The 25,538-nt window shown below is 32.8% G+C and overlaps 4 protein-coding genes across 5 annotated transcripts; 3 read left to right on the plus strand and 1 right to left on the minus strand.

Annotated features, from left to right (window-relative positions):
* The first annotated feature begins 142 nt into the window (after positions 1–142).
* On the plus strand, positions 143–5,776 carry LOC125825846 (uncharacterized). 2 transcript variants are annotated; one of them, XM_049505132.1, is made up of 9 exons: positions 143–237; positions 813–1,572; positions 1,878–3,085; positions 3,515–3,803; positions 3,958–4,182; positions 4,518–4,691; positions 4,872–5,072; positions 5,176–5,289; positions 5,419–5,776. In XM_049505132.1, exons 2-9 carry the CDS (start codon positions 862–864, stop codon positions 5,749–5,751), a joined length of 3,255 nt encoding a protein of 1,084 aa, XP_049361089.1. In that variant the 5' UTR covers positions 143–237; positions 813–861; the 3' UTR covers positions 5,752–5,776. The 2 variants fall into 2 exon arrangements, with proteins under 2 accessions (XP_049361089.1, XP_049361090.1); XM_049505133.1 differs by lacking the exon at positions 143–237 and having other exon boundaries at positions 1,060–1,216; positions 1,317–1,572.
* Positions 5,777–5,950: 174 nt separating this feature from the next.
* Positions 5,951–8,612, minus strand: LOC125825869 (probable adenylate kinase 7, mitochondrial). The gene is made up of 4 exons (XM_049505161.1): positions 8,196–8,612; positions 7,581–7,721; positions 7,059–7,286; positions 5,951–6,374 (listed from the first exon to the last, which is right to left on the minus strand). The coding sequence occupies exons 1-4, from the start codon at positions 8,520–8,522 to the stop codon at positions 6,219–6,221; spliced, it is 852 nt and encodes a 283-aa protein (XP_049361118.1). The 5' UTR covers positions 8,523–8,612; the 3' UTR covers positions 5,951–6,218.
* Positions 8,613–12,203: 3,591 nt separating this feature from the next.
* On the plus strand, positions 12,204–12,635 carry LOC125825883 (probable calcium-binding protein CML31). The gene has a single exon (XM_049505176.1). It carries the CDS (start codon positions 12,213–12,215, stop codon positions 12,633–12,635), a length of 423 nt encoding a protein of 140 aa, XP_049361133.1. The 5' UTR covers positions 12,204–12,212.
* A 7,498-nt stretch (positions 12,636–20,133) lies between these two features.
* LOC125825873 (uncharacterized protein At3g27210-like) lies at positions 20,134–23,114 on the plus strand. Its single transcript, XM_049505165.1, has 3 exons — positions 20,134–20,372; positions 21,944–22,024; positions 22,465–23,114. The coding sequence occupies exons 1-3, from the start codon at positions 20,231–20,233 to the stop codon at positions 22,863–22,865; spliced, it is 624 nt and encodes a 207-aa protein (XP_049361122.1). The 5' UTR covers positions 20,134–20,230; the 3' UTR covers positions 22,866–23,114.
* The last annotated feature ends 2,424 nt before the right edge of the window (positions 23,115–25,538 follow it).

Genomic DNA, 25,538 nt, shown 5'->3' on the forward strand with positions numbered 1-25,538 from the left:
TCTGTATTTTCTCACTCACTCAACACCCCCACCTGGTTTTTGGGTTTTTCTTCTCATGTTTATCTCTCATGAATAGTTAATCATTTATCCCATTGCTGTGTGGGATAAAAAAGGTACCATCTTGGCCTGCATTTCTCTCACATTCATTTGATTTTCTGGTTTAATGTTTCTATGGAAGTGCAAAGTTTCTCATTTACTCCTGGGAAATTTTTTGATATTTCTGGTGTAATGTTTTATGTAAGTCATTTCTTTTTCATTTTTCTCAGTGGAAATCTTGATGTTATTACTACTTCATGCCACATTGTGAATTTGTGATGTAGAGTAGCTGTTTAGTCTTCGCTTTTGCTTTATTCGAGATGGGGTTACTCTCATTCTCTTCTGTTAGTCTGCCTACTTCTCTGCTCTTCAATCTCTGTCCATTATGCTTTTTCTGGTGACCAAATGTTGTACATTTTTGTTTGAGCTTCTTTTCTTGTATTGATTTTTTTATCCTCTCTGAGGTCTTGTCTACTTAATGTGTTTTAAAATAAAGTTAGTTGACTTGAGCACCCACAAGTTAGAACTGTCAAGTAAATGGAAACTGTCATAAGGACTGTTAACGAATAACTCGGGTTTCTAAGCCTGTGAAATCATTTTATTCTTCAAGTTCAGACTAACTTGGTCGCGTTGCAATGTATACATGTTAGATGGCATTTATTGTTTCTCCCAAAAGTAGGTTGAGTTGTTGGATAGAATCAAATTTCTTTTTTAAGTTTGAAATATCTTGGTCTTTCATACAACTTGAAGATGTGTTTTCTATTTATTATGTGCAGGCTCATATCATCCAGTTGAAGACCATTCCTTATCTTTGTTTCTGAAATCATGGTTTTGGGACTGAAAACTAGGACTAGGAATAGCCCGTCAGTTCAAGTCGAATATCTAATCCATATTAAGGAGATTAAACCTTGGCCAGCCTCACAGTCACTGAATACGCCTCGTGCTGTTCTAATTGAATGGCAATATGGTGATAAGCTCTCTGGATCTACTAACCAAGTCGTGCCATCGTTGGGAACTGGTTCTGGTATTGGTGACGGAAGAATTGAATTCGATGAGTCTTTTAGACTTCCTGTGACACTACTAAGGGAAGCTTTCTTTAAAGGTGGAGATGGTGACACTTATCAAAAGAATTGCATTGAATTCCACTTGTATGAACCCCGGCGTGATAAGACTGTGAAAGGTCAGCATTTAGGAACTGCTACCATTGACTTGGCAGATTATGGTGTTATTAGAGAGAGTTTGAGCATATGTCCCCCCATTAACTGCAAGCGAACTTACAGGAACTCAGCACAGCCCCTTCTTTTCCTGAAAATTCAGCTAGGTGAGAGGAGTCGTGTGAGGCCATCCTTGAGGGACAGCTTGAAAAGAGAAGCATCAATGGACCGAAATGGATCTCTTTCTAGATTACTGAGTGAAGAATATGCAGAGGAAGCTGAGTTTGCTTCATACACTGATGATGATGTTTCTTCTCACTTATCATTGCCTGTTTCTTCTTCAACCAACGGCTCCAACTATGGCTCACCACCTCAAGGAGAGGTACAATGCTTACTTTTCTATTAATTAATAACTTCTGCTGTGGAATCACTTATATCTGATTCGGGTTATTCCTTTATGTTACTTCCAAACTGTCGTGGCATGCATTTTAAATTAAATGTACTTTGTACAAGTTTGCATCAATAGAGTTAGAGGTTCCATGACCTATCGAATCGAAGCATTTTAAATGAAATGCACTCTGTACAAGTTTTCATCATTTTAACATGAATGGTTGGTTGTATAATGTTGCTTTTCCAATGTGATGAAAATCTTAGCTAGTTTGATACCCAGCTGGCACATAATTGCAGGAAAGATTTGCGGGAGTAAAAAGTAGCCCTGGACAAGACGAATATGAAAATGTACTAGATGATAAGAAAAGGCTTGAAAATATGGACAAAAAGCAAGGGACACAATCTCCTTCAAGTTTGCAAGGAAGTTTGTCACACACCTCAACTGATTTGTCTTCTGATCTGGTGTGGATCTCAAAGAAAATTGGTGGAAGTAGTAGCATTCAGTATTCAACATCTAACGTGAATAATATAACCGGAGATACTGAGAATGCCTGCATGTTGATCAAACTGGACAAACAAGCACAGTGTGTGGAACAAATAGCGGCCAGTGATGAAAGTGGTAGTGAAATATCCTGTCGGCAGAGCTCTGAGGAAGGCTTGATCAATGCTCATCCAGCTGAAAAGGCCCGTCTAATTCCGCACATCACAGATGAGAGTAGTAACTTTGTGAACACGGTTAGTAATTTCTCCGACAATGAAATTGAAGAGAACGCTTCAACTCCATCTCTAAATGGGCTGTGTGATGATGCAAGAGGTGCAGTTACTCAAAATGGAAACAGTGAGGATCATCGTGAAAATGGTCAACAATGTAGTCCTGATAATGGAGAGCAACACCAGGAGAATGAGCACGAAAAAGAAATCTTGGAAAATAAAGGGCAATGCAAAAAGGATGAGTCAGTCAGTTGCTACCCTGAAGAGGATACTCTAGAACCTGTCCTGAAGGAAACTGATGCAGTTTCTGCTTACAGGGACAGTTCTGGAGCAAAGAGTAATACTCCCCAAAACGAGATATTAAAGCATGTGATGTCAGTCAGGTCATCATCAGAATCAAATAGGGATGGATCTGTCGGAAGTGATCAGCTTCTAGTGCAAGATACTCCAAAAGGTGCTAGAGGTTTTTCAAGCAATGAAAGAAAAGATCAGAAAGTGAGTCCTAGGGATACAACAAACATTCTTTTGGAAAGCAAAATTCATAAGCTGGAGCAAAGAGTAAAGATGCTTGAAGAAGAACTGAGAGAATCTGCTGCTATTGAAGTTGGCCTTTACTCCGTTGTTGCAGAGCATGGATATTCCGCGAATAAGGTCCATGCTCCGGCTAGACGCCTGTCTAGATTCTATCTACATGCCTATAAAGAAAATTCTGTATTGAAAAGGGGAAGTGCTTCTAAGAGTGCTATATCTGGAATATATTTGGTTGCAAAGGCATGTGGAAATGATGTTGCTAGGTACTTTTCAGTACTCCCTTTCTAATGTATCATCTGCATTCAGACAAGCAGGTTCTACTTTCTGATGTAATATCTGCATTCAGACAAACAGTTATAGTTACTACCCAGGTGCCTGTAGAGTCGTTTTATTTATTAGTAGACTTTTTTCTTATGGGACCAAATTGTTCAGCTTAAAAGGATTTAAATATGAAATGTAGAAGCACTCTCATGGGCCCTTTCCGAAGTTCTTAATTATAATAGTCTCCAGCAATATTTACTGTGATGCCTTATTCTGAGACCTAAATCCAATTGATGAATCTCTAGTTACCGGTCCTTCAAAGCACAGATGTTAACTTCCCTCAGTTTAAGGTTTTGTGGAAGGAAGTTAATGCATGCACAAGACAGTTATTCGTTTCTTTATACGGATTCATTTATTTGGTCTGACCACAGGTTAACTTTCTGGCTATCAAATTCAGTGGTGCTGAGAGCAACTTTAACCAAATTCCATGGGAAGCAACAGTTACCTCATTCTGCTGATACTGTGCCTGAAAAAGCTGTTGTCAAGGACAAGAAGAAGAAATTTTCTCCACTTAAGTGGGAGTCTTGCTCCAGCAATGATGTCAGAAATGACGTTTGTGAGAGTTTAGGCAATTGGGAGGACCTTGTTACATTTATAAGAGCACTTGAGAAAATTGAGGCTTGGATATTCTCCCGCATCATTGAATCTATTTGGTGGCAGGTGTCTCCCTCTTTCTCTTGATCTCCCCACAACCTCCTAAAGCACAGTGGCATAAAATAAATCCTAAAGATGTCATTTATTGATTTTGAACCTGAAGAACCACTACCTATCCACTAACTCAACTGTGGTTTATTCACTTTTTTTATTTTTTCAGACGCTCATTCCATATATGCAGTCTGGTACTGCAACAGCAATATGTAATGACATGGGTCCAGAGATAAATAGATTTAGCAGTACGATGTCTAGTTCAGGTGCTGAAGAGCATGGAAACTTTTCCTTGGAGCTTTGGAAGAAAGCCTTGAGACATGCCTGTGAAAGGATTTGCCCTATTCGAGCCGGAGGACATGAATGTGGTTGTTTGCATTTGCTCTCTAAATTGGTATGGTCTAACCACCTTTCCTTCCATATTGTACAAGCTCCTTTCCGTCATCATAACATGTGTTTACCTGTCTTTGCAGTACATTTCATGCAAACTTATAAATTAATTAATAGTAGTTAGTTCACATACCAATTAATTGGTAAGATAGACCACGAAACAGAACTTACTTCCACTACCAGCGTTCTTTGTGTTGGGAAAGGTAGTTATGATTTAACAACCAGCACCTCCTGCATATCCCGAGTTTTTTCCTTCTTTCAATAAGTTTATTGTGGATCAAACTGTGATGGTCTTGATCTTAGTCCGTCTTGCTGCTAATTAATGTTCATGAAAACCAGATAATGGAACAATGCGTGGCTAGATTGGACGTAGCTATATTCAATGCTATCCTTCGAGAGTCTTCTGATGAGATGCCTTCGGATCCTATATCAGATCCCATTAGTGATGCTGAGGTGCTTCCCATTCCAGCTGGAAAAGCTAGCTTTGGGGCAGGTGCACAACTGAAAATTGCGGTGAGAGTCATGTTGAACTTTTCCAGTTAAAGTTTTTATGTATATATGATTGTAAGTCTACTACTTATATTGATGCATAATAGCAAGAGTATTGCCCTTTGTCACTTCTCTTCTTTTTTTACCTCAAGAAATAAACAAACTTTTTATGATGTTATGGTGTTTCTGTCATATGGATTGCAGATAGGGAATTGGTCCAGATGGATCACTGAACTTGTTGGCAGCGGTGGTGCCAACTCAGTAGACGATGAAACTAGAGCAGATAATGAAGATGATGGGAGTGAATATGATTCCTCTTCTGAGTCTTTCAATCTCCTTAACGCACTGAGTGATCTTATGCTGCTTCCAAAGGATATGTTGTTAAGTAGGACAATAAGGAAAGAGGTTCGTCTCAAAACCTTAAAAATGTCATGTTTATCTTGTTTGCTTCCAATTGTTCATATTTTTTTCTCCTTATTGATGATGCTACTTGAACCTTACTCTTCAGGTCTGTCCCACATTTGGTTCGATCATAATAAGAAGGGTTCTTAATGTTTTTGTCCCGGATGAGTTTTGCCCTGATCCAATACATGAAGTTGTACTTGAAGCTCTCAACTCCAAGGTAAGCTCATATCATCTCTTTGATTTTGTTCATTTTCCATGCTAGAGTTTGGAGTAAAGTTGATGAACTAAGCATTTTAATTATAACAATACAATGAACCAAGAGTTGTCTGCAATTTTCTCTGGTTAGGATCCTTTTGATGCCGAAGAAGATTCTGTCATGAGCTACCCATGCACAGCAGCTCCTATAGCTTATAAGCCACCTTCAGCAGCTTCAGTTGATGGTCTATTAGGTGAAGTTAGTCGCCATACTCAGCTGAGACGAAGCAGATCTTCAGTGCTCAAGAAGTCATACACAAGCGATGATGAACTTGACCAACTAGATTTGAACTTTATCATTTCTGAGGGCATTGCAACTTCACCTCTTGTAAAATCCAGTAGGATAGCAGAAGGTAGCGGAAATGGAAATGGAAATGCTGTTAGGTATCAACTCCTTCGGGAAGTTTGGATAAACAGTGAATAATATAATTTTGACCTCTCGAAATGTGTAAGCACTGCCTTCTTTACTTCTGTGAATAAATGCTTGCAGCTTAGGCAATTGCTGTAGTCCTTATTTTCTATCTTTTACAGACTATCAATTATCAACATCAGCACAATATACAAAGTACTATTGAAGCACAATGTATAGCTTTTACAGCCAAACGTTGCAGAACACGATACTCTCAAGAATCATATGGGTGACAATTGCCACAACACAAACTAATAAACGTGGATTTGAAGTTTTACACAACATAAGCATTCATGAAAAATGCACTTTGTAGAAATCTATATATGGAGAGTATAATGTAAGCTTGTCTAATGCTCACGCCTCTTCTGCAGTAGAACTAGATTGTACTCTTTCAAACAAAAATACATGTATTCCCGCCCAAAAATTAGAGTTTGTTACACTCATATTTCCTATACTTAGTATGCTTGCAAAAAGAATGAACATCAGCATCCTGCGGTCAACTGTGTAGAACTAACTGCATTCCTGTGCTGAAGATGCAAAGCAGCCAAAAGGCCTTGCCATGTTTCTCCAGGTCCTCCAGCCACTTGAAAATCAAGGAGCTTTCTCTGTTTCCTGTAGTATTCTTCTAGCGGGTTGACCTAAATAAGACAGAATGGTGATATGTATTAGCTGATGTTGTTGTTCCAACTGAGAAAATTTTGATCCAAGATCATGCAATTGGTTTAATGCTATTAAATGAAAGAAAGATCAAACCGCATATTTAAACAAATTGATCAACAATGAATATACGATTCACATACATCACATCACAACTGCAGGATACATCACTTTTGAAACATATAGCTTGTTTCAGATATCAGCACAAACAAAGTAAAACTACGTGAAGAAGACCAAGTGAGTACCAAAAGTTCCAGAACAATATGGCATAGACATATAAACCATTTCAGCAATGGTTAGTTCAATTAGCGATCAGGTACACAGTATATTAGCTATCAAGCAAAAGATCTTTGATTTGATTTTTCCTCAAACAAGATACTTGAAGGCCTAAAATGACATTTTGAAGCAGCACATTTGCATGTTTAATTCAGCAAGCACTAGTATTTATACACATCAAGAATGCGAAGGAGGGAATCTATAGTCCAATTCAATGTTTAATTCAGCAAGCACTAGTATTTATACACATCAAGAATGCTAAGGAGGGAATCTATAGTCCAATTCATTGAATGTTAAAAGAGGCGATCTACAATTTTATTCATCTCAAGTTACGACATCAAATTTATTTGAGTATTTGCAACTGTAAAATTTACGGCATCATTAGTTACCTGCTCTGCATGCACATGTAGGTTCTTCCTTGAGACATCATCCATGATACTTGAAGGCCTAAAATGACCACCCTCTGGCTGCCAACTAGTACTAATTCCAGAAGCCCCCCTGCGGAGGAATTCCAGTGGTGGATAAATCCCAGTGCTTTTATCTTTCTTTGACACCAAATCCTCTGCACATTTAAGATTCAGAACTAAATCTATGTCCACAGTTTTGTCCAGGATCTCCTGCAGAAATAAACCAGAAGTGCATGTAATTTCCAACACCAGTTCAACATAAATCATTTGAAAATAAACAGGCCTCTTTGATCAAAGTCTGAGAGAAGTACAATAAAATTTACTTTCGACGTTTTATTAACAAGTTTATGTATTATTCTGTCCAGAACACTAGAAGTCAACAACAACAACAACATACATACTGTAATCCCACAAAGTGGGGTTTGGGGTATACAAACCTTACCCCTACGGCCTACCTCAGAGGTAGAGAGACTGCTTACGATATGGAAGGGAGGCTATACTTACAGCTTGAATCTTTGATCGAGGAATCCCATCCAAGATGAATCCACTTTCACCACTGCAATATCCTTCTTCTAGCCTCTTTGACAATAAACCAAATATAACCTCTTCCGGGACAAGTTTTCCCTGGTTGATAGCATCTGCTATCTTCATTGAGCCAAAGACAAAGATGGAAAGTACTATTGGATTAAACAAACAAAAGGACAAGAAAAAGTGTGTAATGTGAGACTATCTTAAAGCAAAAGAAAGTACTCCTTTGTTCCATATTACATGACAAATTACTAATGGAAAATCAAATTTACCTGTTCTAAAAGTACAATTTTTCTACTTATGTAACATTTAATCAAGCCAGCAATTAAAGGTTTGACAGTAGTATATTTTTGACAAAATTGAATAAGACCAGCTCAATCAAGCTTTTTTATACATTTCATTCTGAATTAGCATGGATCAATTCTAAGTAAATCTCGGTATTCAATCCCTCAATTCAAAGCTAATTTCTTTCAATTATTTAATAATTTGTCAAAAATAAGCAAATAACTAAAAGAACAATTTTTCTTTTCATTTTTCCATTGCAGATAGATTGAAAGCTCAAACAAACAGAAATGCAGAATAAATAAAAACCTGCTTGTAGAGAGAAGAACGAGGGTGGAGCTCTTGACGAACGAGTGAACCCATGGAAATATGAGGGACATCTAGCAGCTTCGAGAGCCACTGGGCATACACGTGTCTCTGTGCCATTGGATCACCCATAATCACCCACTGCACTCCCCTTCGAGGAACCGATCCCTCAGATTCCTCCATTACGCAGCTCCGGTTCTGATAGTCTTCGTATTCGTAATCATCGTAATCGTAGTCTACTAGCTGAGCCGCAGCTGATCCGTAAGACCGTAGAGATTCAGTCCGAATAAATGGCTGTGCCGCCGCTCTAATACGGCTGAGCAATGCCATTGCCGGCCGGAAAAATGATACTCTGTATAGCCGCCCAGAGAAAACAAGAGGGTTTCTCTAGAGTAAGCAAATTGGGGTTTTAGAGACGCGAAGATGGTGGAGAGTGAAACATTGTCCCTGAATGTGGGATTTATTTACGACAATGACACGAGCTTCTCGACACGTGTCAATCATCAAGTGGTGGAGGAAATTGAATTGGGTCCCACATTTATTTGTATTTGTCGTGGTTAACGAAAAGATCTGATTGGGAGAAATTACAGTCCACACGACTGGCAGAGAAATTAAATGACACGTGTCCAATGTAAATTAGTTCATCGACCGCGTCCACCGAATTTGCATGGACATGCACTTACTTTACCATCAACTTACTCTTCATCACAATTTCCATGTGAACTTTAACTTTAGCAACTTTTATAAAAGTGTTCAATCGGTTTTGAAATTTATTGATTTGACTTATCGATTATTAGTCTGTAGATATGTTAAATCTTTATTAAATTATTAAAATATTCTTATTAGTTATTAATTGTTATAAATTTAATCATTAAGAGATTTAATACAAAAAAAATCATTAAAGATCACTTAGAAACAAGGTGACAAACCAAATGAACGAACCATGCACGTGACTTGATAGATTTCATCTTGCTCAAAAGTGTAACACTGACATATTGTAGAATAATCAAGAGTTTGAGACAATAAAAAATAAAAATATGAAACTAAACTCTAAGTTAAGGACTTTAATTATACTAGTTTTACGGCACGTGCATTGCACGTGTGTATCGTATATATAGTATATGATGTTGTAAAACATAATTAATATTACTAAATAAATGTTTTTTAGTAAATAATTATAATTGAACAAACATAGGACAAGTGTTTTTAAATTATTAATACATATTGTTGTTGTCTAATGAAAGTAGCTAGTATCTTATAGAAGTTGTATCATGATATAAAATATTTAAAATTTTCAATAATAAAAATTAATGGATTAATAAAATTTAAAGTATTATTTGTAGAATAATTAATTTGATTTAAGATCATTTTATGATCAATAACTATTTTCTTATCCATTTTTATATAGCTAGTGTATCTTGTGATATAAAGAAAAATTATATGGAACAATATATAGCCAATGAAGAAGGAAAACGAAAATATATGTTCATGCTAAATTCACTCTAGTGTTCCATTTTATTTAAATATGTTGCCACCAACACTTTACTTTCTCCGTTAATTTTTACATGCATATCTATTAAAAACTAATTATTATCATGGCAATGTTATCATATTATAAGTAAAAGTGAAAATATATTTTTGAAGTAGTGAATTTAACATCAAAACTAATAATTCAATGGACTACGTTGATATCCATTGTTTTAGCAAAATTAGGAAGAAACTCCTTCGTTTGAGGGAAAAGAATAAAAAAAAAAAAAAAACAAAGAAGAAATATCTTACCCAAATCATATGCCTTTTTTCATATCTGTTTAATATTATTGTCTCTCCCACAACTTTTCGTCACTGTTAACTAATGAAAATTGTAAGAAAAAATACAAGTGTGAATTGATGAATGATTTGCTACAATTTTTTCACCAACTCTTTCATATGAAGTACCTATATTTTTTTTGAATTTCAAACATAATCAATTTTTGCAAATACCACTTGACATTTTTTTGAGAATAGTTTAAAAGTGTGAGGAAACCCCTCTATTTATAGCTATCAAATAGTAGTATGAATAGGTGTTAATTGTGCCTTATCGAAAAGTTACAACCTTTCGAAAAAGTCGATGCTTATCGGAAAAGTCACAACACTTTAAAAAAAAGGCACAACTCATCAAAAAGGCACAACCTTTAGAAAAGTCACAACCCTTCGAAAAAATCACAACCCTTCAGAAAAGTCACAACTCATTGAAAAAGTCACAATCTGCCAAAAAAGTTACAAACCCTTTGGAAAAGTCACAATTCATTGAAAAAGTCACAATCCTTTAATTTGAAAAGGTATCTACTTTCAATATAATAAAATTAATTAAACTAACAAATCAAAAATGCACAACCTTTAGAAAAGTCACAACCCTTCGAAAAAGTCACAACTCATTGAAAAAGTCACAACCTGTGCAAAAAAAAGATACAACCCTTTGTAAAAGTCACAACTCATTAAAAAAGTCGCAATCCTTTAATTTGAAAAGGTATCTACTTTCAATATAATAAAATTAGTTAAATTAATAAATAAAATAAAAAAAATAAATTAGGTATTTTTTAATTGGGGGTATTATTGTAATTCAACATTCAAGCAGTTTGGGAGTTCATGCTTTTAAGATAGTATAGATAGATATCGAATGGTATAAACATAATTTATTGATTTTCTATCGGATTATCGATTAGCCTGTTAAGAAAAAACATCTAACCGTTAAGAACTGATAACTCAATGATAAAAAAATCAAAACTCATTACTGAACTGCCTAAATCAATAACCAATTACCGATATTTTCGATTCGATTTTGAACAATCCTAGATACGCGAAATAAATATAACAAGGGTGGGCCTTGTAGCTGTAGTAATAGGCCTAGTATAATTAATATGAATACCTTTGGAATATGTGTTATGGACAAATCTTATAAATGAACGATCGATTTGTTTAGCTAACACTGAAATGAACCGTCCAATGCATAACACGTTCAACGAAATTAAATAAATAATCCATGGTGTGAAAATTGATATATTAACTAACAACCATGCATGCTTCACACCTAACGACGGCGAAATTCTTTTGATTTTCGATATGATCTCTATTATCATCTTTGTTTCTCTTATCAACTCTCTTACTCTATTTAGGTTTATGAATCATTTACACGCTAACATTCTTTTGGAGTACAGGTCATCGATCCAGATGATGGACGATGCATGCGCAGTAACACACATTTTGAGGAAACAAAATATTTTAACAGATTCTTTTACCAACAAAATAAAAACATGGCAACTAGCTAGCCAACATATATAAGTATTTTATTTTAATAATCTAGAATAAAATGGTAATTAGGAAAATCAATATTTTTTTAAGGTGTGAGTTCTACGATTTAAAGCTTTTATATATATATCACCTTGAATACGTTGAATTTGGACTTTATTACACCCAATATAAGGGCTGAGAAAACTATGTTTTACTGGTTATTTATTTGACTTTAAAATATTCTAATCCAAAATGACTTTTATCTTCTTCTTCCACAAAACTTGGAACATTCTCAGATACTTCTATGTTGTTTCCTCTAACAAGTCGACGAAATTTGATAAATCAATAACCAAACACACCTTTATATTAATCTCCTTTACACACACACCACGCGTTGTTAATTTTACTTTTCTACTTTCAAACATATATATATATATATTATATACTATATGGTTTATTCTCAATACCTAGTTGAATTCTATTATTCCTCTCACTTTTGTTTTCCATTTTTCTCGCGAAACTCATAATCCCTACTGATAGATTTGAGAAAAGAAAATGTTGTCTTTATAGGTTTAGGACTACTTGAAATCTATATATATATTTGAAGATTTTACAACATTGTACGCTTCTGACATTTCTTTCATAGTGGAATACTCTATTTCGTTAAATCCTTGGGTTATTTTTCTTCTCTACTTTCTTTGTTTGTGATTGTGCGCTTTCTCAATATACATAGTGTGGTTGATATAATTAAGGATGGAAGGATACAAACGACTTTTTGAGCATATAGATGAGAATGGAGATGGGAAAATATCAGCATTGGAGTTGCAACTATGTGTGCATTTGATAGGCAAAGACATATTGTTGTTTGAGGAGGCAGAGGCAGCAATTGTGGCCCATGACTCGGACAACGATGGCTTATTAGATTTTGGCGATTTTATGAGATTAGTGGAAGATGGAGGGACGGAAGAAGAGAAGGAGCGCGAGTTGAAGGAGGCGTTTAGGATGTATGAGATGGAAGGGTGTGGATGCATAACGCCGGAGAGTTTAATGAGAATGCTTCATAGGTTAGGGGAGAAGAGGACTGTTGATGAGTGCAGAGGAATGATAGCCACATATGATATCAATGGTGATGGTTTGCTCAATTTTGAGGAGTTTGTCATTATGATGCGTTGCTAGTTACATATATCAATCGTATTTTTTTGAGAGTACAAGCAACATAGTCATTAGTTTGTTAATTTTGTATTGATAAATATATAGTACATTCTTTATATGGATATTTGATTTTGATATATACATGCATTCTCAATATTCATTAATGAAAGACATTCCTTTTTCACAATTACAATTTCAAACCATATTGTGATCAATCTAATACTATCTAACATATATAGATGTCGATAATTTGACATTGGGCAACAAATAACTACTCGTATATATAATTGGGAAATTTTTCAAAAGAGCAATATTTTAGCTTTTAGTGGGACTCCTTAGCAACAGTTTCATTATTTATTAAAAATGTCATTATTTTAGTTTGTTAAGGGATTAATTATGTATTTATTTTATTTTGATTAATTTGAAAGAATACAAATAATTAATAACAGAACAAAGAAAATCATGGAACAAAAAAATCAAAAGAGGTAAAAAAGATTTTAAATACAAATCAGTTACGTTTTGAAAAGAGAATAAATAGCCATCTTTCCGTTGAGCCTTTTTTTGCTTTCTTCTTAAGAACATAAAAAATTTTTAAAATAATTTAGTTTGTCTTCCGAATCATTCATCTGATAACTTTCAAAACTTCTTCAAGTTGAATACGACATATTTTTTAAACAGAATTTTTCAAAATTGACAATTATAAATTTGTCGCATCCAGTGAACAATCGAAAAACAATCAGGTATTTTTTTTGATTTTTTTATTTGTTTGGATGAGATATTCGTATGTGTCGAGTACAAGAGTGTTTTTTTTTTTTCTGATTGAATCAGTGAAATCTTTGTATGCATTGGGATTTGTAGCTTTTTTCGGATGTTTTGTATCCAAATTATGATGTATAACAAATGAAATTGTTTTTTTTTTAGTTTAGTAGTTGTTTTTTCTATTTGAATGCACACAATAATTTGTATCCCATTAAGTTAATGTAACAAATCGATCATGAACTATATGTTGAATACAACAATATATGAATACAAAAATGAGATGAAAATACAAAGTTATAAATACAAAGTGAGATTAAATATAAAGTTGTGAATACAAAAGAAATTAAATACTCCCTTCATTTGAAATACAAAGTGACTTTAAAAGGTAAAGTAGACACATAAAATACAAAACTTGTTGGTATACAATTAGGTTGAATACAAAACAAAAGAGAAATACAAACTTGTTCACATATAAATTGAGATTGAAATACAGAATGAATACCCAATAAAATACAAAATTGTTAGCATACAGTTAGGATGAATACAAATTAAGAAGGAAATACAAACATGTTGGTATACTAATTGAGATTGAAATACAATGCAACCCTTGGGTAATACACAAATCAAATGAGGGAAATTCCCCAAAATTTTGAATATTATTTGGTATACCTCTAGTAATTCTGATTGACTCAGTCATTGTAGACAATCAGATGTTTTCCCCGTAATCTAAAACCCTAAAAGCAAATTTTGATATTATCAAATTTTAAAATGTATTAAATATCAAACAAAACAAACATATATATGAATTTCTAGAATCTACAAAATCTGAAAAATTAAAAGAAAATCACAAAAAAAAAATGAAATTAATAAATATATGATGAATATTTAAACAAAATCACATAAAAATTGGAAAAATTGACTGAAAATCCGTAATGTATAGAATCAGTGATTTAAACATCAATAAAAAAAATCAAAATTGATAATGAAAATTACCTTGCCAACCGAGAAATCTGCTTGAATTAATAAAGAGAATTCGTTTAACAATAAAGAAAATTTCTTGATGAACAACAATTTAGCACTTTGAAGAAAGATAAACTTGAAACGTGAAAGATGGGGAAGAAATGTGAAAGTTGGGGAAGAAACGTGAATGGTAATGAAAAAAGGTTAATGGTATTGGTTTAAATTTATTTTTTTCACTTTAAACGGTTATTGATATATAATTTGGTCTAATATAGGACTGTTAATTTAAAATACTAAAATCTGAATACATATTATTTTATAAAAATATTGTCATTCTGCCATTTTAAATAAATATTTTAAAGTATTGTTATTTTGACTAATTATGTTAGCTATTATGACTTAATTGCTAATTTTCCCTATTAATGGCCCAATATTAAATGGGTTGATCAACATGAATTTTTATGGTGGGCTGATTGAAGCTGAGCCCAAAGTAGTATTTCCATAAACAAAAGGGGAAATTGTATTTAATGACAAACTATTAATTCAAATTAAAGGTTATAACCACGGTTTGATTTAATTATGCCCCGTAGCAAACTGTTGCCAATCACCTCTCTCCCTGAAATTCTCGCTCGTCACTCTCCCTCTCTCGCTCGCTAGTCTCTCCCTCGCCTCTCTCACTTTATACAAACAGAAATGTATAAATTGCGTTTTCATTTGTATAAAGTGAGAGAAATTAAATTGTATATACACATGCGAATACATATATCTTCGTCCTATACACTTATAATTATACAATACAAATATTCCCCTACCCAGTTCTTTTTTGCCTTTCTCTCTTTCTCGCTTTTTACAAACACAGATTATACAAAATAGTATGTATAATTTATGTTTGTATAAAGCGAGAGAGAGATTTGATATACAAACGTTTTATTTTGATTCAAGTGTATACAAATTCAAATTTTATGTAGATATACAAACACATAAAATTGAATTAAGAGGCTGCTAGAGATTTATACAAACGAGAGGCTAACAACAATTTATACAAATGGTCTGCCAGCGAAATTATACAAATCTGAAGAGGAGCCAACGAATTATACAATTTGATGCTCCATAGCAAACATTATGTTTGCTATGGAGCGCAATTATACAAACTATAGTTATATCATACAAATTTGATTTTTATGTTTGTTATATGTGAAAGTTGCTCTAAACAAAATAGGGAAAACTATCTTATTAGATATACATTTATATCATATAGTATTAATTTTACCTATATTTTCAAATAACTATGTATATCACTAATTAGGGGTGTACAAAATCGAACCGAAAACCGAACCAAACCGCAAACCGAGTCAACCCGAAAAAAAATCCGACTAGTGGTTTGGTTTGACTTGATTTGGTTTTGAAAAAAAAAACCCGACTATATTTGGGTTGGTTTGGTTTTAACTAAAAAAAACTAACCCGAGACCAAACCAACCCGAATTTATATATATAATTTTAAAATTTTATTTTATACATAAAAATATTTACTTTGATATAATTTTTAAATATTTCTTATACTTTTCCATAGTTTTTATCTTTTAATATATTATTTCAAGTTTGAAACTTAGAATTATGAATGGGCCAATAAAGATTATAGTCCACAGATGTTGATAATTATAATAAAACTTAAATCAAAATCAAATTAATACTAATGCAAAAAGAAAATCAATTCAACACTAAGAATGACAATAATATTGAATATTTGTTCTTTAGTTTTACATTGGTTTAGACAATTAAAATACATAATCTAGTTTTAATTTTCTTTAATATTTAGTCATGTAACTAATACTTATTAAACTTAATTTTAGCATGATTTAGTACTTTTAAATTATGATCATTTTCATTATGACTTGTTAATTTGCAATATTTGTTTTACGCGATTTCATTATTATTATTATTTTTGTTGGATATTTTAGTGTCATTAATCATATCATATTGTGTTATATTTTTAAGAAACATCCTAGATAGTTGTATTTTATGTAGGACTAAAGAAATATTTGAAGTACAAGTAAATTATATGTTTGTATGAATACTTTATCGGAAAAACCCGAAACAACCCGAAAAACCCGAAAAAACCCGAGGTTGAAAAACCCGAAAAAACCCGAGGTTGAAAACCCCGAGTTTTATTGGTTTGGTTTATAAATTTAAAAATCCGACACAAATGGTTTGACTTGATAGTTGAAAAACCCGAACCAACCCTGCCATGTACACCCCTACCACTAATTAAGAGTTCTCTATCATATGTTGAGGAAGATACACCTAAATACATATATTTTTGCTACCAAATATACTACAATAGGGAGAGAGGCGAGCGAGATGGGGAGGGAGGCGAGCGAGATGAGGAGGGAGATAGTCATGTATCCCATATACAAGCAAATCCACTTGGATACAGTGTATTTAGAACAAATTACACCTAATTTTGACCTCATGTATCTGGACGCACCAAAATCTGATAAGATTCGTAATATTACAAATTTAAATATATATATCTAAATAATTAATCACTAAACTAGTGAAATTTCGATAAGTTTCCGAAAAAAATAAATTAAATGGTCAACACAGAATTGATTTGTGAATAATAGGAGCAAAGTGGAGCAAAGATATTTTGCAATAGATTCATAATGAGTGGTGCATGAGTCAGAGTGATGAGTAAGAACTCGTATCACTATATATGAGGAAACAGTTAATAGTGTCCCATTCAAATCTGTTTTTATTCAAAATCGAATATTAGTTATATAGTCCAACAAATTAATTACTAGTATATATTGAGTAGTACACAATATATACTAAAGTTATAAAAAAAAAAGCATACTCAAAATCAAAAAATCGATCAATATTGTAGTTGAGCTATATATACCTTGTAAACTCTTCACTTTCCTCTTTTATTATTTTAATATATGAAATGTCATAGCGTTTAAAAATTTATCAATCTAAAGGTTTATCAATCCGAAGCCTAACATATAAGTATATGGGCATTGGCCATCAAATCAAGTGATGACCGACTAATGAAAAAAGCAAATGGACAAAAAGCTCACTTATTGCTTTCTCTACTATATACTTTTCACTATCCAACCTTTTCTCCTTATGGTGTTATCTCCTGTTTAAGTATCTTTAACAATTAATTAATCATATATTAATTGTATATGTGAGAAGGGTTGGACCACACTAGCTTATACCTTTGGGAAAATTGAGTTAATATATGGGGAGGTACCCACTTTAATATTTATTATATCAATGTTTTCTCTTCAAAAGGATACAAATTAATTTATTTTAAAAAGTATATTTTTGAAGAGTTTCAACATCTAGATCAATTTGAAAACCATTTTTAAAGTCTTATCGTAAAGGATGAGATTTGGAGTGAAGATGAGTCCTTTTCAATATCGTAGATATTTATCAGTTAGATTATGTTAAAGATTTGTTAGAATTTTGACCTATAATAGTTAGAATTTGAGTAAAACTGTTTATTTTCAAGACTTAAATTCAAAAAAGATATAATAATATGTAACAAAATAAGATTTGTAATGCGAGGATAAAATGAAAAGACATGATGTTGCTATATCTGTGTGGGGGCCTGACTGGTTCTTATGTACAGAGTATTTGTCAATTTAAGTGACTAAAATATCGTCCTATCAGAAAATGACATAATAATTTACTCATTTTCTTCCAACACCTAATTATGAGCTAATGCAATTCCTAACATATATGTTAGGATTTTTTTGATTTGGATTTGTATCAGATTCGGCTAAAGGAAAGTTTCATATTAGAAGTAAAACGATCTCTAATAAAGGTGATTCAATACTTAGCAGGATTTGAAATTCAAAATTTCTAGTTAAGAATGAATATAGTTATAATCAATCACGTTGCTATATGGTGGTAGAGTGTCCAATTAGACACCCTTCGTTGGAAATTTTTTTGTATATACAAGTAAAATGATACATGAAATGATTAAATAACATATTTTAGACACCCTTAACACTACAAACTATTGTAGCCCAGTGGTTTTAGATGCTTGGAATGAGGTAGTGCTCGTATGTTTGAATCTCACTAGTTCTACTTTTTGAAAAAAACTTTTATTATGCTATTTGTGGACACCCTTTATGAAATTCATGGCTGCCACTGATTATAATAGTATGAGTCCATATATTAAATTTTTTTAGTATTAGACGGCGTATTTTATTTTTTATTATTATGAGTTCAAATATTTCTATCATAAATTAGCTAGAGTCTTTCATCTATTTAATTAGGATAGTAAAAAAACTGTTATATATCATATTCTCATCAACGTTTACACTACATATAGACGTAGACCTTTTTTGTTTAATCTCATTTTTTTAACGAACACATACTAAATTTGGTCTAGCTAGCAATAATGACAAATAACAATAACAATAATAATAATAAAGATGGCAGAAAATTAAGTTCTATAAATATATAGCGTTTTTTTTCTCTACTTGGTTGAAGGAGTGATAAAGTTTGAACCCATAAGACATTGATATGTTGTGGTGTTGTAGTAAAATTGTTTCATCGTTGAAAGTATTTAGAGATCCAATATGAATTTTGAACACCGGGTGAGAAAAAATAAAATGATATAGTAGACTCATTATTTGCATGTCTTATTCTTGCAGTATTGGGTTGTTACAATTTACAACTTGTCAGGACCAAAATATTAAACACCATGCATTCATATTCATTTAATTTGCATATTGACCTAGCTAGTACAAAAGATAAGTTATATTTAATGTTCTCACCTTCCCCTCAACTACATATATCTTTTTTTTTTCGTTTGATTTATATTTGAGACTTATTTGAAATTTGATTAATCTAAACTTATTAAGAAAATCATTTTGAAAGTATAGCGATAATCTCTATTAAAGACGACTTCATTTACATGATTGAACTCGAGATTTCTAATTAGCTTATAACCATTTACAAGTGTATTTTTAATTTTAATTTTAATTTTTATATTATATAATAGACATGAAGAAAAAAAAAACACACACACACAAAGAATACTTTTCTCATCAGCAAAAAGGGGAATCTGAACTAAGGTGAAGCCATAAACTTGCCACTTTTCCAGCCACATTCCTATGCAACTATCACATGATAATAATTCTAAAAGGTCACATAATTCCAAGGAAATTAATCAATATTATCCCTTGTAATTTATATACAAAAAAGTCTTTTATATTATTAATTAGATCTTTGATAGACATATATTTAGCATAAATTTAAATTAATTAGGTAGCAAATAGAGCATACCTCATGATTAAGCAAAAACAAATCTTTTCCCACTCACCACCACTCAACTTTCCAAATTATTAACAGTCTTAAAAACATTCATTTACTTAATTAACTAAATTCAGATACGTTCACAATCTGTTACATGACATAAAAAGTGGTCTCAAACTCTTGCAGATGCATGAAACTCTTGAAAACACTCTTAAATTTGACGAAAATTTAGAGGTGTATCTCAATCATGTTAAAAATAGGTACATTTAAATTCAATCTGTCAAATAAATGCGACTATTAAGTCGTTATGTGGTAAAATAACCAACCAAAGGATTCGTTATTGTGGATGTGGTTTTTTAAATTAGAAATCTTTCTTGAATATGAAAAAATCTTAAATAAGTATAGGACACCGAATGGGAAAGGGCACTTATAGTGTGGGACCAAAGCCATTCTACTCTTTGGGAAAACGATAACTTCGCTTTCAAGTCCCAATTGAAGAGTTTTTTCAGTCACTCTTTGTGTATGCGTAATAGTAGCAGGCAGGACCTTTGTTCTTCCCTCTTTAGGTGTTTTCTCTCACTTGTACTTGTCTAAATTCTATGGATTAATTTGTGATTGTTAAAGAAGAAATGGGTTCATGTGTTTCAGTGCACAAAGATCCTCAATTTCGTCTTGTTTTTGGGTCCAAAACTGCTCATCATACCCCATCACCTCTCCAACAAAAACCCACTCATCGATCTTCACCGCCTGTTGCTGCCTTTCCTGATTTTGGTATCTGATTCTCTTACTATTATTGTTTCTCTTTCATTTGGCTACAGAGTTGCTGTCTATTTGAGTTAATCAGATTCTTGCCTGTGTTAAATGTTAATTAGGGGTGGAGGTACTTTGATTGTGAACCCACTAAGATGAGTTATGGGTTCTGTGTCCATTCAGAATTCATAAACTTTAAATTTTGGTTATAGATGTTGTGGTGGATTTTGATTATGTGGATGTTTTGGAATGCTTTAAAGGAAAATTAAGGAGGTAATTAGTTTGATCTGATGAACATCTTTTAGGCATATTAGTACAATAGTGATGAGAATATTTGAGGTTGGTAGCTAGAAAACAACAATTTAATGTATACTTTTCATAATTTAGCTCTCAATAAGAAATAGTAGTGAACAAGAATCTATTTTAGAATCTTGTATAATGCCAAAATTAAAATTGTTTGGTTGATGGGGCCTCTGTAGCACATGTTGTCATGAGCAGGGGAATTTTTTTATTTCTGGAGACAAAGCAGCTTAACATAAAAGAACAAGAAAATAGCTTACAAGTATACCTTTAACCCAAGATACATTTTAACTACTTCCTATAGTGGTATATTATAGAATTGTTCTCCTCATTACATGAGTTATTAAGAACTGATTTTTGAAGATTAGCCTGTTTCGATTAGCTTATTTTAAGTGCTTTTAAGCACTTTTCTAGTGTTTGAGTAAATTGAAAAAGTGCTTATAAGCACTTGGTTTTAAGGTAAAATGTTCAAAATAAGCCAAAAGCCATAAGTTGGGATTTTTAACTTGTGGCTTTTGGCTTATAAGTCAAAAGCCAAAAGCAAATCCAAACAGGATTTCTTTAGTCATCGCATTATTCTATTTCTTGCTCGCTACTACTTTGATTAAATGAACATTTCTTATAAAAAGCTACAACCTGGTATCTCTTTGTGGTTGGTGCAAACTTTGTTGCGTGTTTTCGACAGACATATATTCAGTATTCACTGAGTTTTAGAGCTGAATGTAACAGATTTTTTGTTAATAAAATTGGCACACTTGACAAGTTTTATTTACCTCACTTTTCATTGTTGATAGCAGAAGAAAAATGTTATACAATTAGTTTGAAGTTGCTAGTTGCATTCAGCCTTCTCGAAATTCAGTTCTGTTCATGTAGATTAACAAAGGTCAGTAGAGGATAGTTCATCTACCCTTGTCAAGTATTCCATTTCATTACCTTGTGTTCTTGATCACGTGCCCAAATTATAGCTCTGTTTCTTGAAGATGATTCATCTTTTTGTGCATCTTACTATTAAAGACCTAAGACGCAGGGGTTTACCCTATGAATGATCCCAAGTCCCAACCAATCTCATTTCTTTGATCTCTATTAGATATATTTATTTTGAGTATGCATATTAGGTGTTATGATTCAGTACTCCTTTCAGCTTTCTTCTTAGTTTCTCACAGTACCACTGCGTGAAACAGCTCACCTTGCAGAATGTTGGAGCATCTTCCTGCATAATGTTTGTGTTACGGTTGTGTAATTTAGTTGCATCTTTTTATCTGAGAGTTGAAGACATTTCTTTCTCGTTGTAGGTAGTAAGGAGGAGACCTTCTTTGATTCCCAGGCTTGGCTAGATTCTGATTGTGAAGATGACTTCCTTAGTGTGAATGGAGGTAAGATATGTTCTTCAATTGATGTTGTATGCTTCATTTTGTTGATCAATAAAGGAAATTTTCGTTAATTGGCAGCACTAAGAGTGTAGTCTGTACAACAAAAAACAATAGAGTTCCTTCCTTAGGTCTGCTAGGAACTGATACTGTCGGTATCTGCACAATATTCCTCTTTACACCAAAAGGAATGCCATCAATTTGTGGCCTTCATATTCTTCTGTATTCTCCCTGATCCCTTTCCATAGGTTTCATAAGCTACAATATTTATCGTAGTATATTTGTATTTGATCCGACTTACTGGAAGTGCCTAATGATTCACCCAGATGAGATCCATTCTACAAAAGTAGTTATATATCAGCTTTTTTTAAAATTGAGAAAGTGCTTGCAACACCCTTGCTATAAATTTGTTGTTTACTTGTCATTGTCTTTTATTTTAATTGCAGATTTTACGCCTTCTCGAGGGAGTACTCCTGTCCATCCCAGCTTGGCTGGAAATTTAAAAGGTAACAGAGATGCCCCTGCTTCTTTTCAGCAATCACCGCCACAGGAAAAAAAGAAGAGATTGTCTGAACTTTTCAGTGAAAGCTTGAGAAATGAGCTCAATGAGCAAAATGCCATGAATACAAAAAAGGAAACTGCATTTACTGGTGATCAAGTTCCACCAAAATCCACACCTGGGACACCTTATGCGTCTGTGTGTAACAGCGAAAGAACCCCCAATGGAGAGCTAAGATCTGATGTCAAATCATCAAAGCCAGCACAATGTTGTCTTCCAAGGTTACTCTCAAGTCGTAGCTTTAGTGAAAGGAGGAAAAGAATGAGCCCAGCACGTACTGTTGGCTGATAACCCGGCCAGTAAGTTGTCTCTCTTAAGGTATATATATATAAATATATGTCTGTGTTTTATGTGCATGTTTAAGGTATAGAATATGAACTTTGATGGTCAGTATAACTTAATGACCATGAGAATTCGGCACAAATACACAGATGTGTAGAGTTCTGGTATGTTCATTCTTGAATTTGGCTTTTTTATGTATAAAGATATAGAAAAACTGCTTTCCAATTAATCAACAGTAGTTCACTTTCTTGTTTATATATGTTTCAGCTCCTCAATGAGCAGATTGCCATTTTCTCTCTTAATAGTTGCCATGTTTAGGCCCAAACACATTTGATCTAGTATGTGTTATGTGTTTGGGCCTTGCAAGAGATGGTGTTAAATAGCACATTTTTTCATAGTTTAATCAAACAAGTAGTGTGCATGTTGTCTTAACAACAAAATGCCAACAAGGTTGTGAAGGTCTTGTTGTGATGGAGTGGTAAGTACTCCTTCATACTTAATCAAAATGTTTCGGGTTTGAGTTCCCTTGGGTATAGAATCACCTTTGTTAGAGAGTGTTTTACCCAATGTGGGAATTCCCTCACGAAATCGAATTTAGTCGGGCTTCAAGGTGGGTATCGGACACCGGGTGGGAAACAACAAAAAAAATGTGTTTGCACCAAGGGTGTGGCCTAGTCATCAATGAAGTGGTTGAGAAACCTGAGGTTTTAGGTTCAAAATTCAGCAGCCTTAGCTTTGGTGGATAGAGTTACCGGATACTTGTTTGTTGGTGGAAGGTGATAGGTATTTCGTGGAATAGTCAAGGTGCGCGGAAGCTGACCAAGACATCACATTCATTAAAAAAACAACAAAATGCAATTCATGAATTATAGCCAAAATTGTGCAATTTGACTCTATAAACTATCTTTTTCGAGTTGTTCAATAGCCTTCTACACAGTTCTTCTGAATTTCGAATAGTATTCTTTCAATGGTCAACGACCTCATTAAATTAGTTGCCTTTTCAAGGTAAATACGAAATTATTGAATGGTATTGAATTTGAATCTCCTCTTGTTTCCTTTGCATTCTCACTTTCGGAACCAATTGATCCGACTAATTCAGATACACTTAATATATATACTCAATTCGAAATATCTAATTAACGGTATATAAATTTTGTTTATCATAAGCATAAGCACTTGTAACTACTAATTAAAAAGTGCTGATTATATAGTTATCAATTTTATTTTTTTAATTTCAAGACCCCTTTTCCCTTTCTTGGTATTCTCCCAATTTCCACTTCATCAGCACATATAAAATATAAAGAACATAGCAACAGATTCCATGAATTATGTGATTGCTTTGACGTGTGGACCTTTACCAATTACACTATATATAATTATATAATATAAATACTATTATGTCATAACAATTATTTTTATAACCATATGTAATGTATTATATTTACGTTATCGTTTCAGTCAGTGGACGATCTACATTGGTATCTTTACCCCACATATACTGACAAACCGTGGTGTTTGGATTAACTTTCTTGCGCCTTGATAAATTTCATGGGATACCTGCGACCTCCCATCAGCAATATGTTCAAATAACTCTGTCCATCAAAGCTAGAACGGATAGAAAGGATTTATATATACATACAACATCATATTTGTTTCCTATATATAAAAGCTTGTTTCATATGGTTGATGGGATATATAGACAAATATATTTCATCTTCTATGACGTGATTTTTATAATTTAGAATTTATATTGAATATGTTCCTTTGTATCATTTTAGGATCTATTAATTTTATAATAACTATTTTCAACATGCATGAAACTGAATAATGATTTATAGATCACTTTTATTTGTGTGTTAGACAAATTTGACAACTAATTATCCTAAACGTACGAGTGAAATTGTTTGTCCTCTCTTAACTTTTAGTATACAAGTAGCCAAAAAGCAAACTAATGATGGGCAACAAATTGGCCTTTTATTGCAAATTCTCAACAAAATATGCTATGCCAAATTAAAACCGCCAACAATTGGCCTCACTTTATCTCCCTAAAATTTAAATATTGGTTTCATAAGTTTTAAAATATTTAACAGATATCAGTTGAGCTTCAAACACCAGAAATTAAAATACCCATTTAATATCGTATAATGTTGGCAAAAAGTGACAGGTTTAGTAGAATTAGTCGCTGTGTGCGAAAGCTGGCCCGGACATCATGGTCATAAAAAATAAAAATAAAAACTTATCGACCATTTGATAATTACACTAAATCAGGCAACAAAATAAAAAAATTAAAGTGAGATATTATTTAAATTAAATGACCAATAATGATGTAATTAAAAGATACTCTATATACCTATCTCGTATTCATTGATTTGTTATTAAAATCTTTTGATTTTTTTCTATAATTCTATATATAATATCATTTATTTACGTTGTTGTTAAATCAATGTAACTTTAATAGGTAAGATTTGTAATTTTGAAAATAAGATATGATAAGTGTCACAATAGATGAAATTAGTGCATGCACTTGATAATGTATATGATTTAATTTACATTTTTAAAGTAGCGATGTATATATCACTTTGACTCTGATACAAAATTTATCTATAAATAAGTCTTTTTAAAATTTGAAATTTGTAATATTAAAAAACATGATATGATACAAATTGTAATTGATAAAAG

This window comes from Solanum verrucosum, unplaced genomic scaffold, assembly GCF_900185275.1.
Source record: "Solanum verrucosum unplaced genomic scaffold, falcon-dt-bn FXZP01000161.1, whole genome shotgun sequence".
Classification (NCBI taxonomy): domain Eukaryota; kingdom Viridiplantae; phylum Streptophyta; class Magnoliopsida; order Solanales; family Solanaceae; genus Solanum; species Solanum verrucosum.

Excerpts from the sequence above, each read along its gene's own strand:
- LOC125825869 (XM_049505161.1), bottom strand. The coding sequence starts at position 8,522 with ATGGCATTGCTCAGCCGTATTAGAGCGGCGGCACAGCCATTTATTCGG. Across the intron at positions 7,722-8,195 it reads GTTCTTCTCTCTACAAGCAG|ATAGCAGATGCTATCAACCA; the intron begins GTTTTTATTTAT and ends GGCTCAATGAAG. Across the intron at positions 7,287-7,580 it reads CTCGATCAAAGATTCAAGCT|GAGATCCTGGACAAAACTGT; the intron begins GTAAGTATAGCC and ends TTATTTCTGCAG.
- LOC125825873 (XM_049505165.1), top strand. The coding sequence starts at position 20,231 with ATGGGTTCATGTGTTTCAGTGCACAAAGATCCTCAATTTCGTCTTGTT. Across the intron at positions 20,373-21,943 it reads TGCTGCCTTTCCTGATTTTG|GTAGTAAGGAGGAGACCTTC; the intron begins GTATCTGATTCT and ends TTCTCGTTGTAG. Across the intron at positions 22,025-22,464 it reads CTTCCTTAGTGTGAATGGAG|ATTTTACGCCTTCTCGAGGG; the intron begins GTAAGATATGTT and ends TTTTAATTGCAG.
- LOC125825846 (XM_049505132.1), top strand. The coding sequence starts at position 862 with ATGGTTTTGGGACTGAAAACTAGGACTAGGAATAGCCCGTCAGTTCAA. Across the intron at positions 3,804-3,957 it reads TTGAATCTATTTGGTGGCAG|ACGCTCATTCCATATATGCA; the intron begins GTGTCTCCCTCT and ends TTATTTTTTCAG. Across the intron at positions 4,183-4,517 it reads TGCATTTGCTCTCTAAATTG|ATAATGGAACAATGCGTGGC; the intron begins GTATGGTCTAAC and ends CATGAAAACCAG.
- LOC125825883 (XM_049505176.1), top strand. The coding sequence starts at position 12,213 with ATGGAAGGATACAAACGACTTTTTGAGCATATAGATGAGAATGGAGAT.